Source organism: Bombina bombina, chromosome 6, assembly GCF_027579735.1.
Source record: "Bombina bombina isolate aBomBom1 chromosome 6, aBomBom1.pri, whole genome shotgun sequence".
Taxonomy (NCBI): Eukaryota; Metazoa; Chordata; class Amphibia; order Anura; family Bombinatoridae; genus Bombina; species Bombina bombina.
Genome location: NC_069504.1, coordinates 649,815 through 663,109, shown reverse-complemented (window position 1 = coordinate 663,109; position 13,295 = coordinate 649,815). Strand labels below are relative to the sequence as shown.

General features: G+C 41.3%; 1 protein-coding gene across 1 annotated transcript in view; it reads right to left on the bottom strand.

The window, feature by feature from the left end:
* SBF1 (SET binding factor 1) overlaps positions 1-13,295 on the bottom strand; it is a gene marked incomplete in the record, with an annotated part of 739,370 nt that overhangs the window by 325,118 nt on the left and 400,957 nt on the right. The window contains 2 exon segments of the mRNA XM_053716293.1: positions 2,163-2,335; positions 10,149-10,405. Of these exon segments, the coding sequence (XP_053572268.1) occupies positions 2,163-2,335; positions 10,149-10,405 (430 nt within the window).

The window sequence follows — 13,295 nt, the reverse complement described above, 5'->3', positions numbered from 1 at the left end:
CCAAGGAACCAATTGATACCAGCCACACAGCCCAGCAGCCAAGGAAGCAATCAACACCAGCCACACAAGCCAGCTGTCAAGGAACCAATCAATACCAGCCACACAGCCCAGCAGCCAAGGAAGCAATCGATAACAGCCACACAAGCCAGCTGTCAAGGAACCAATCAATACCAGCCACACAGCCCAGCTGCCAAGCAACCAATCAATACTAGCCACACAGCCCAGCTGCCAAGGAACCAATCGATACCAGCCACACAGCCCAGCTGCCAAGGAACCAATCGATACCAGCCACACAGCTCAGCGGCCAAAGAACCAATCGATAACAGCTACAAAGTCCAGCTGCCAAGCTACCAACTTATACCAGCCACACAGCCTAGCTACCAATCGATACCAGCCACACAGCCTAGCTGTCAAGCTACCAATCGATACCAGCCACACAGCCCAGCTGTCAAGCTACCAATCGATACCAGCCACACAGCCCAGCTACCAATCCATACCAGCCACACAGCCCAGCTGTCAAGCAACCAATCCATACCAGCCACAAAGCCCAGCTGCCAAGGAACCAATCCAGCCAAGCAACCATTTGATACCAGCTGCACAGCCCAGCTGCCAAGCAACCAATCGATACCAGCCACACAGCCCAGCTAGCGCAAACAATCGATACCAGCCACACAGCCCAGCTAGCGCAAACAATCGATACCAGCCACACAGCCCAGCAGCCAAGGAAGCAATCAACACCAGCCACACAGCCCAGCTAGCGCAAACAATCGATACCAGCCACACAGCCCAGCAGCCAAGGAACCAATCAATACCAGCCACACAGCCCAGCAGCCAAGGAAGCAATCGATAACAGCCACACAAGCCAGCTGTCAAGGAACCAATCAATACCAGCCACACAGCCCAGCTGCCAAGCAACCAATCGATAACAGCCACACAGCCCAGCTTCCAAGCAACCAATCAATACTAGCCACACAGCCCAGCTGCCAAGGAACCAATCGATACCAGCCACACAGCCCAGCTGCCAAGGAACCAATCGATACCAGCCACACAGCTCAGCGGCCAAAGAACCAATCGATAACAGCTACAAAGTCCAGCTGCCAAGCTACCAACTTATACCAGCCACACAGCCTAGCTACCAATCGATACCAGCCACACAGCCTAGCTGTCAAGCTACCAATCGATTACAGCCACACAGCCCAGCTGTCAAGCTACCCATCGATACCAGCCACACAGCCCAGCTACCAATCCATACCAGCCACACAGCCCAGCTGTCAAGCTACCAATCCATACCAGCCACAAAGCCCAGCTGCCAAGCTACCAATCCATACCAGCCACAAAGCCCAGCTGCCAAGGAACCAATCCAGCCAAGCAACCATTTGATACCAGCTGCACAGCCCAGCTGCCAAGCAACCATTTGATACCAGCTGCACAGCCCAGCTGCCAAGCAACCAATCGATACCAGCCACACAGCCCAGCTAGCGCAAACAATCGATACCAGCTACACAGCCCAGCTGCCAAGCTACTGATCAATACCAGCCACACAGCCCAGCTGCCAAGGAACCAATCGATACCAGCCACACAGCCCAGCTGCCAAGAAACCAATCGATACCAGCCACACAGCCCAGTTGTCAAGCAACCAATCGATACCAGCTACACAGCCCAGCTGCCAAGCTAATGTCAAATGTCAAACAACCAAATGATGGCAGCCGCACATTATAGACGCTGAGCAGTCTGGTAGTGCAGTTTCCCTTGATAGCACTATGCTGGACCACTGTGCACAAATATTGGTGGTATGGTTTTCATGGATATTGGTGCAGCAGGTGGTGGTAGGAAGCATTTGATTTGCAGTGTCATTGTTATGTGACAGTGTACAGGCGCTTGATACTACATGTATATTCACAGCCCTCACAGGCAGAAAATGTGGTTGCTGTGGCCGAGACCCATGCTGCTGAAGCACTGAATACCCCTTGTGACACGACATAATAGAGGGTAGGTCAGTGCCTTTAAGGGGTTAAGTGTTTCCTGTGGTGTATGCGTAAGTGTGTGTGATGCGTAATTAGCATTTTGGAGTGAAGTAGTAATGTTCTGGGGGTGGGTTTAAGCAGTTCTAATTAAGGTTGTATGGAATACTTTGGGGTGGTGGTACAGTTGAGGCTATTTACCTGGAATCATGGTGTGAAGCCCCTTCAAATGCTCAGATGTGACGCCACTCTCTGTGCACACTTTGTCCACAAAACGAGTGATAAACCTGACCACGGCGTGAGCGACATCAGAGCTCTCTGAATCCTCAAACCCACTCTCCGTGTCTGCACTTTCAGCCATGCTGCCGGCCATACTGCAACAAGGAGATGGAACAAGCGGTTAGGAGGAAAGACAGATTTTAAAGTGTCACAGGGAAGAAAACATAATTTATGTAAGAACTTGCATGATAAATTCATTTCTTTCATATTGGCAAGAGTCCATGAGCGAGTGACGTATGGGATATACAATCCTCCCAGGAGGGGCAAAGTTTCCCAAGCCTCAAAATGCCTATAAATACAACCTTCACCACACCCACAATTCAGTTTAACGAATAGCCAAGTAGTGGGGTGATAAAGAAAGGAGTAAAAAGAATAAAAAAAGGAACTGGAAATATAATTGTGCTTTATACAAAAAATCATAACCACCATAAAAAGGGTGGGTCTCATGGACTCTTGCCAATATGAAAGAAATTAATTTATCAGGTAAGTTCTTACATAAATTATGTTTTCGTTCATGTAATTGGCAAGAGTCCATGAGCTAGTCACGTATTGGGATATTAATACCCAAGATGTGGAACTCCACAGAAGAGTCACTAGAGAGGAGGGATACAAATAAAAACAGTCATTTTCCGCTGAAAAAAATGAAATCCACATTCAAAAAAAATAAGTTTTTCTCATAATTGAAAAGAAAAAACTTAAACATAAGCAGAGGAATCAAACTGAAACAGCTGCCTGAAGAACTTTTCTACCAAAAACTGCTTCCGAGGTGGCAAATACATCAAAACGGTAGAATTTAGTAAATGTATGAACATAAGACCAAGTTGCTGCTTTGCAAATCTGATCAACTGAAGCTTCATTCTTAAAAGCCCACGAAGGGGAGACTGACCTAGTAGAATGAGCTGTGATTCTCTGAGGCGGGGCCAGACCCGACTCCAAATAAGCCTGATGAATCATAAGCTTTAACCAGGATGCCAAGGAAATGGCAGAAGCTTTCTGACCTTTCCTAGGACCAGTAGCAAAAAAGATTTGTTCCAGCCACCAATAGTTAAAAAACCTTTATTTCTTCATATGGGGTCTTTTGACAAACATACAACGTTTCAGACCTGCTATAGGTCCTTAGTCATGTATACTGAACATACACTGATTCATCATTTAAATACTTTACACCTGGTCAATTGTTCACCTGTTGTCATGTGACTACTCATTATTGTATCACTGCCATCTTGTGGCCATCTAACATATATATTCCTATTGTAAAAAAGCATTCTGAATAGTCACATTGAAAAGGTTTAAGTATCAATAAATTATCTTTACACATAAAAAGACTAAAGAGAAAAGTAAAAGATTATTTTCAAAATAGGCCTACAGTGTTCAAATTGACAGTAATCCATATAATCTCTAGCAGCAATTTTTTGAAATCAACTCTAAAATGAAAGAGTCCAAATTAACATTTAAATAACAAGTAAACAGCAATGGCATATCTGCATATTGTGCGTAAGATTTCTTCTATTTTAATTTTGTACATATGATTTTATCTATTAACATTGTTTGATACTTAAACCTTTTCAATGTGACTATTCAGAATGCTTTTTTACAATAGGAATATATATGTTAGATGGCCACAAGATGGCAGTGATACAATAATGAGAAGTCACATGACAACAGGTGAACAATTGACCAGGTGTAAAGTATTTAAATGATGAATCAGTGTATGTTCAGTATACATGACTAAGGACCTATAGCAGGTCTGAAACGTTGTATGTTTGTCAAAAGACCCCATATGAAGAAATAAAGGTTTTTTAACTATTGGTGGCTGGAACAAATCTTTTTTGCTACTTGAAGTATTTGCAGGATAAGGCAGATCCTGGGTTCCGTGCCCCACAAGCCACATATCTGTTGGTGCTGTTTTCCACACTTTGCTTTGAGGCTTTCCTAGGACCAGAAAAGACAACAAATAGACTAGAAGTCTTCCTGAAATCTTTAGTAGCTTCAACATAATAGGTCAAAGCTCTTACAACATCCAGAGAATGTAAGGATCTCTCCAAAGAATTCTTAGGATTAGGACACAAAGAGGGAGCAACAATTTCCGTATTAAAGTTGTTAGAATTCACAACTTTAGGTAAAAAATTAAATGAAGTCCGCAAAACTGCCTTATCCTGATGGAAAATCAGAAAAGGAGACTCACAAGAAAGAGCAGATAATTCAGAAACTCTTCTAGCAGAAGAGATAGCCAAATGGAACAACACTTTCCAAGAAAGTAGTTTAATATCCAAAGAATGCATAGGCTCAAAAGGAGGAGCCTGTAAAGCCTTCAAAACCAAATTAAGACTCCAAGGAGGAGAGATTGATTTAATGACAGGCTTGATACGGACCAAAGCCTGCACAAAACAGTGAATATCAGGAAGCGTAGCAATCTTTCTGTGAAATAAAACAGAAAGAGCAGGGATTTGTCCCTTCAAGGAACTTGCAAACAAACCTTTATCCAAACCAAGAAACTAAAATTCTAGGAATTCTAAAAGAACACCATTAAATATAAGTCTTCCAAACTTGATAATAAATCTTCCTAGAAACAGATTTACGAGCTTGTAACATAGTATCACTCACTGAGTCAGAGAAACCTCTATTACTAAGCGTTCAATTCCCATACCTTCAAATTTAACGATTTGAGATCCTGATGGAAAAATAGTCCTTAAGACAGAAGGTCTGGTCTTAAAGGAAGTGGCCAAGGTTGGCAACTGGACATCCGGACAAGATCCGCATACCAGAACCTGTGAGGCCATGCTGGCGCTACCAGAAACACAAACGATTGTTCCATGATGATCTTGAAGATCACTCTTGGAAGAAGAACTAGAGGCGGAAAGATATAAGCGAACCACTCACCCTGAATCGCATCAGCAATAAAATCTTTTATATTCACAGGGATATCATGTACATTAGATGTTGAAGAAACAACAGGCATTGTACTAGTACTGATGGATACATTCTCTGCATGTAAAAGTTTATCATGACAACTGTTACATACTACAGCTGGAGATATAATCTCTGCTAACTTACAACAAATACACTTAGCTTTGGTAGAACTGTTATCAGGTAGCAGGGTTCCAACAGTCGTTTCTGAAACAAGATCAGATTGAGACATCTTTCAAATGTAAGAGAAAAAAACAACATATAAAGCAAAATTATCAATTTGCTTATATGGGAGTTTCAGGAATGGGGGGAATGGGAAAAAAATGCAAACAGCATAGCCCTTTGAGCATAAAAAAGGCAAGAGGCATATAGGAAGTGGGATTTAAATAAATTATTTGGCACCAAGTATAACGCACAACGCAAAATGACTATTTTTTTACGCTAACAACATCCGGAAAAGATGCAAATCGCGTCATGGCAGACGCAACCTTGTGCAAGGAAACCTGGCGTCAACTAAGATGCCGGAAATCACAAATTTGTGTCACCGAACGTACCTTCACGCCAAAAAAATGCTCGCGGCAAAAATGACGCAATAAATATCAGCATTTTGCGACCTCGCAAGCCAAATTTTGCTTGCAAAAATTAATGAAAAAGCAGTCAATTTGAAGAAAAGACTATACCCCAGGTAAGAAAAAAATAACTTCCTAAATATTTTTTCCCAATTTTGAAACTGATAGTCTGCAAAAGGAAATATACATAAACCTGACTCATGGCAAATATAAGTACAATACATATATTTAAAACTTTGTATTAATACATAAAGTGCCAAACCATAGCTGAGAGTGTCTTAAGTAATGAAAACATACCCATCTACATATAGCAGATAGCCAAACGAGTACTGAAAAAGTATCAGTAGAGGTAATGGAATATGAGAGTATATCGTCGATCTGAAAAGGGAGGTAGGAGATGAATCTCTACGACCGATAACAGAGAACTTTTGAAAAGATTTCCCGTGAGGAAAACCATAGAATCAATAGGTGATACTCTCTTCACATCCCTCTGACAAACACTGTACTCTGGAATTGTGGGTGTGGTGAGGGGTGTATTTATAGGCATTTTGAGGTTTGGGAAACTTTGCCCCTCTTGGTAGGATTGTATATCCCATACGTCACTAGCTCGTGGACTCTTGCCAATTACATGAAAGAAAACATAAATTATGCTTACCAGATAATTTAATTTCCTTCTGTATAAGAAGAGTTTACAGCTTCATTCCTTACTGTTGGGAAATACTGAACCTGGCCACCAGGAGGAGGCAAACACACCCCAGCCAAAGGCTTAAATACCTCTTCCACTTCCCCTATACCCCAGTCATTCTGTCGAGGGAACAAGGAACAGTAAAAGAAATATCAGGATATAAAAAGGTGCCAGAAGAAAATACAATTTAGGGGGCCGCCCATCGGAGAACACGGGCAGGAGCTGTGGACTCTCCTTATAAAGAAGGAAATTAAATTATCTGGTAAGCATAATTCATGTTTTCCTTTTTAATATAAGGAGAGCCCACAGCTTCATTTCTTACTGCTGGGAAACTTATACCCAAGCTCTAGAGGACACTGAATGATAACGGGAGGGACAAAAAGAGAGGTGGTCCCTAATCTGAGGGCACCACAGCCTGCAAAACATCTCTCCCGAAAGCTGCTTCAGTCGAAGCAAAAACATCAGACTTGTAAAATTTAGAAAAAGTATGTTGCAACGCCTTACAAATTTGATCTATAGAGGCCTCAGTCTTAAAGGCCCAAAAGGAAGCCACTGCTCTAGTAGAATGAGCCGTAATTCTCTGAGGAGGTTTATGTCCCGCTGTTTCATAAGCTAAGCGGATAACACTCCTCAACCAAAAGGATAAGGAAGTAGAAGAGACACTCTGACCCTTACGCTTCCCAGAATAGGCAACAAACAAGGAAGAAGTTTGTCTAAAATACTTAGTAGCCTGAAGATAAAACTTCAAGAACCGAACCACATCCAAATTATGAAGAAAACGTTCCTTCGAAGGAGGAGGATTAGGACACAAGGAAGGAACCACAATCTCTTGATTGATGTTGCGGTCTGACATGACCTTAGGGAGAAACCCTAACTTAGTACGTAGGACAGCCTTATCAGAGTGGAACACCAGATAAGGAGGCTCACATTGCAAAGCATCAATCTCAGAAACTCTGCGCGCAGAAGCAATAGACAGTAGAAAAAGAACCTTCCAGGACAGCAACTTAAAGGGACATTATACACTCATTTTTTTCTTAGCATATATGTTTTGTAGATCTATTTACATAGCCCATAATTTTTATATATATATTTTTTAAATGTATAGTTTTGCTTATTTTTAAATACCATTGCTCTGATTTTCTGACTCCTAACCAAGCCCCAAAGTTTGATGTGAATACCGTCAGCTACCTACTCCAGCTTGCTCCTGTTTGTGTAAAGGGTCTTTTCATATGCAAAAGAAGGGGGAGTGGGTAGTGTTTTATTTCCATTGCAGTGGGCTTTCCAGCTAACTTTTCAACAGAGCTAAACTAAGAGGTTCTAAGCAAGTCTTTAAACCGTTTTATACTGGATTTTTATATCAGTATCTGGGCATCTTGTTCTTTATAGTAGTGTCTATTACATGTAGTTATATGAACATGAGTGTATACTATCCCTTTAATGTCAATTTCATGCATAGGCTCAAAGCCGTTGCAACACCTTAAGAAATATGAAGGATATGCCTAGGCGCCAAACAAACGGAGGCTAAGGTATAGGTCTAAAATGTAAGAGTAAAATATTTAATAAACAGTAATCACAATGATTAAAAAGTGATGACAATAATTAGAAATGACATGGATCCAAAAAAAATGCTGTAAAAACAAATGGTAGCAATAGAGAACAATAAAAATGAAATAAAATCAAGAATAAAACAATAGGATTGGCAGTGATTTGCAAATAAGTGTCTAAGCAAAAAAGTGTCCAGTGATCAAAGTAAGTCAATATTCCTAGTGTAAAAAACAGTCTCCAAAAAAAATACTCCAAAGATAACTTAGGTCAGTGTGATCCAAACAGTGGTGTCAATCCTGTGGATAGTGAAGATGTGGAGAATCCAAAAAAACGGTGACAGAATTTTAAAGACTAGATGTGTCTAAGTGGAAAAATCTCCAATGAAGATATATGCCCCTAGTAACTGTCGTTCTCAACAGATGCTAGGCCAAATTAGAAAAAGTGGAAAAAATCCTGTGGGAAGAATACCTGTGGAAAAAAGAAATAAACAAATGTGTAGAACATTCACAATTAAATCGTCTAAATGAAATTAGGCTTACCATTGCAGGTCTACGCGTTTCGGCCCTCTCTAGGCCTTTATCAAGACTGTCTTGCACTTTTTTGCAAATCACTGCCAATCCTATTGTTTTATTCTTGATTTTATTTCATTTTTATTGTTCTCTATTGCTACCATTTGTTTTTACAGCATTTTTTTGTATTTATATGTAACTCCATGCATGGATCCATGTCATTTCTAATTATTGTCATCAGTTTTTAATCATTGTGATTACCGTTTATTAAATATTTTACTCTTACATTTTAGACCTATACCTTAGCCTCCGTTTGTTTGGCGCCTAGGCATATCCTTCATATTTGTTCTGTTTGAGGTGATAGCTAGGTATCACCACCCTGGGCTTTTAAGGTTGATTTGGCTCTGGGGTTTACCCCTGTTTGCAACACCTTAAGAACCAGATTGAGACTCCAAGGAGGAGCCGTAGATCTAAACACAGGTATTATCCTAATCAGAGCCTTAAAGGGACACTCAGGATTTATTAAATTTTCATGATTCAGATACAGCAGATTTTAAACAACTTTCCAATTTACTTCCATTAAAAAAAAATGTGCACAGTCTTTTATATTTACACTTTTTGAGTCACCAGCTCCTATTGAGCATGTGCAAGAACTCAGACTATACGTATATGCATTTGTGATTGGATGATTGCTATCACATTGTACAGGGGGAGTGGAAATAGACATAACTTTGAAATGTGTTAGAAAAGAATCTGCTACTCGTTTGAAATTCAGACTAAATGCTATTGTATTGTCTTGTTATCTTGTATTTGTTGTTTATGCAAATCTAATGTGTTTACTGGTCCTTTAACAAAAGACTGAACATCTGGAAGCTCTGAGAGCCTCTTGTCCGTAGTCACAATATCCCAGGATGGTCTTAGAAAGGATGTCCCTCGGGACAGATGATCTGGACAGAGCCACCAAGAGAGCGATTCTCTCGACTGTCTGTCCAGGGAAATCGGTTGAGACAGATCCGATTGATCGCCGTTCCACTGCCTCAGCATGCACAGCTGTAATGGTCTGAGACGGAACCTGGCAAAGGAAATTATGTCCATCCTGGACACCATGAGACCAATAAGATAAAACGAGTCACACTGTGACCCTGTCTTCAGCATTTTCAACATATGTAAAAATTGAAACGATCTTACTAGAATCCATGCTGTGGAACAAACACAGCCTCTCAAGCATGACAGTCTTGTAGTGTCGCTCCTGACATGGACTTGAGTGAAGAAAAAGCAGACAGTGAAACTCGTCAACACTGATTGCTTAAGGAGCCGTTAGCAGGCAGTCTGGATGGGTTCGCAGGAAGACTCTCCCTGCATCTCCAGACTCTAACTTTTGTCAGTGCTCTCACTGAGAGGCTGACAAGACTACTTAAAACTCCAGTCCCATATCGAAATGCATATACCCCTCCTGAAGAAAAACTCAGAAATTTCTGACACTTCTCTGCCATCCGCCTGTGACGAAAGACAAAGAATGACTGGGGGATAGGGGACGTGGGAGAGGTATTTAGGCCTTTGGCTGGGGTGTCTTTGCCTCCTCCTGGTTGCCAGGTTCAGTATTTCCCAACAGTAAGGAATGAAGCCGTGGGCTCTCCATATATTAAGAATGAAAAGGTCACGCGTTATTAGTGGCTGCCAGACAATCACTCACCTATTGGTGATAAAGCTGTTGGTAACGCTCTCAGTATCACCCAGGCCAGCTGCTCCTCTCAGCAAGCGGTTTTTAGAGGTGTCTAGCGGTAAGAGCAAGTAGCTCATGCGGTTGGCATAGTGAATGGCCTGGCTGAACACTGTGCTCTCTTCCTTTTGAATCAATTCCAGCTGCTTTTCTCGGGTTAAAGTGGGCCACAGGCGACATTGTTCAGCAGCAAGCTCTAGAGCAGATCTCTCCTCCTCATCCTCCCCGTCCTGACAGCAGAAAGTGTAAACATAACTGATAACCAATACATGATGCACACTGTAACCTTGCACTGTTGCTTCAGTAACCTGGGCATAATCACTCCATAACACTGTATGTATATTGTAACTCAGAGCATAAGCCCAGACGTGACTTATAATAATATACACTGTAACCTTGCACTGTTGCTTCAGTAACCTGGGCACAATCACTCCATAAGACTGTATGTATATTGTAACTCAGAGCATAAGCCCAGACGTGACTTATAATGATACACACTGTAACCTTGCACTATTGTTTCAGTAACCTGGGCATAATCACTCCATAACACTGTATGTATATTGTAACTCAGAGCATAAGCCCACACGTGACTTATAATGATACACACTGTAACCTTGCACTGTTGCTTCAGTAATCTGGGCACAATCACTCCATAAGACTGTATGTATATTGTAACTCAGAGCATAAGCCCACACGTGACTTATAATGATACACACTGTAACCTTGCACTGTTGCTTCAGTAACCTGGGCACAATCACTCCATAACACTGTATGTATATTGTAACTCAGAGCATAAGCCCAGACGTGACTTATAATAATACACACTGTAACCTTGCACTGTTTCAGTAACCTGGGCACAATCACTCCATAACACTGTATGTATATTGTAACTCAGAGCATAAGCCCAGACGTGACTTATAATGATACACACTGTAACCTTGCACTGTTGCTTCAGTAACCTGGGCACAATCACTCCATAACACTGTATGTATATTGTAACTCAGAGCATAAGCCCAGACGTGACTTATAATGATACACACTGTAACCTTGCACTGCTTCAGTAACCTGGGCACAATCACTCCATAACACTGTATGTATATTGTAACTCAGAGCATAAGCCCACACGTGACTTATAATGATACACACTGTAACCTTGCACTGTTGCTTCAGTAACCTGGGTATAATCACTCCATAAGACTGTATGTATATTGTAACTCAGAGCATAAGCCCAGACGTGACTTATAATGATACACACTGTAACCTTGCACTATTGTTTCAGTAACCTGGGCATAATCACTCCATAAGACTGTATGTATATTGTAACTCAGAGCATAAGCCCAGACGTGACTTATAATGATACACACTGTAACCTTGCACTGTTTCAGTAACCTGGGCACAATCACTCCATAACACTGTATGTATATTGTAACTCAGAGCATAAGCCCAGACGTGACTTATAATGATACACACTGTAACCTTGCACTGTTGCTTCAGTAACCTGGGTATAATCACTCCATAACACTGTATGTATATTGTAACTCAGAGCATAAGCCCACACGTGACTTATAATGATACACACTGTAACCTTGCACTGTTGCTTCAGTAATCTGGGCACAATCACTCCATAACACTGTATGTATATTGTAACTCAGAGCATAAGCCCAGACGTGACTTATAATGATACACACTGTAACCTTGCACTGTTGCTTCAGTAACCTGGGCACAATCACTCCATAACACTGTATGTATATTGTAACTCAGAGCATAAGCCCAGACGTGACATAATGATACACACTGTAACCTTGCACTGTTGCTTCAGTAACCTGGGTATAATCACTCCATAAGACTGTATGTATATTGTAACTCAGAGCATAAGCCCAGACGTGACTTATAATGATATACACTGTAACCTTGCACTGTTGCTTCAGTAACCTGGGCACAATCACTCCATAACACTGTATGTATATTGTAACTCAGAGCATAAGCCCACACGTGACTTATAATGATACACACTGTAACCTTGCACTGTTGCTTCAGTAACCTGGGCATAATCACTCCATAACACTGTATGTATATTGTAACTCAGAGCATAAGCCCAGACGTGACTTATAATGATACACACTGTAACCTTGCACTGTTGCTTCAGTAACCTGGGCACAATCACTCCATAACACTGTATGTATATTGTAACTCAGAGCATAAGCCCAGACGTGACTTATAATGATACACACTGTAACCTTGCACTGTTGCTTCAGTAACCTGGGCATAATCACTCCATAAGACTGTATGTATATTGTAACTCAGAGCATAAGCCCACACGTGACTTATAATGATACACACTGTAACCTTGCACTGTTGCTTCAGTAACCTGGGCACAATCACTCCATAACACTGTATGTATATTGTAACTCAGAGCATAAGCCCACACGTGACTTATAATGATACACACTGTAACCTTGCACTGTTGCTTCAGTAACCTGGGTATAATCACTCCATAAGACTGTATGTATATTGTAACTCAGAGCATAAGCCCAGACGTGACTTATAATGATACACACTGTAACCTTGCACTGTTGCTTCAGTAACCTGGGCACAATCACTCCATAAGACTGTATGTATATTGTAACTCAGAGCATAAGCCCACACGTGACTTATGATACACACTGTAACCTTGCACTGTTGCTTCAGTAACCTGGGCACAATCACTCCATAACACTGTATGTATATTGTAACTCAGAGCATAAGCCCACACGTGACTTATAATGATACACACTGTAACCTTGCACTGTTGCTTCAGTAACCTGGGCACAATCACTCCATAACACTGTATGTATATTGTAACTCAGAGCATAAGCCCACACGTGACTTATAATAATACACACTGTAACCTTGCACTGTTGCTTCAGTAACCTGGGTATAATCACTCCATAAGACTGTATGTATATTGTAACTCAGAGCATAAGCCCAGACGTGACTTATAATGATACACACTGTAACCTTGCACTGTTGCTTCAGTAACCTGGGCACAATCACTCCATAACACTGTATGTATATTGTAACTCAGAGCATAAGCCCAGACGTGACTTATAATAATACACACTGTAACCTTGCACTGTTTCA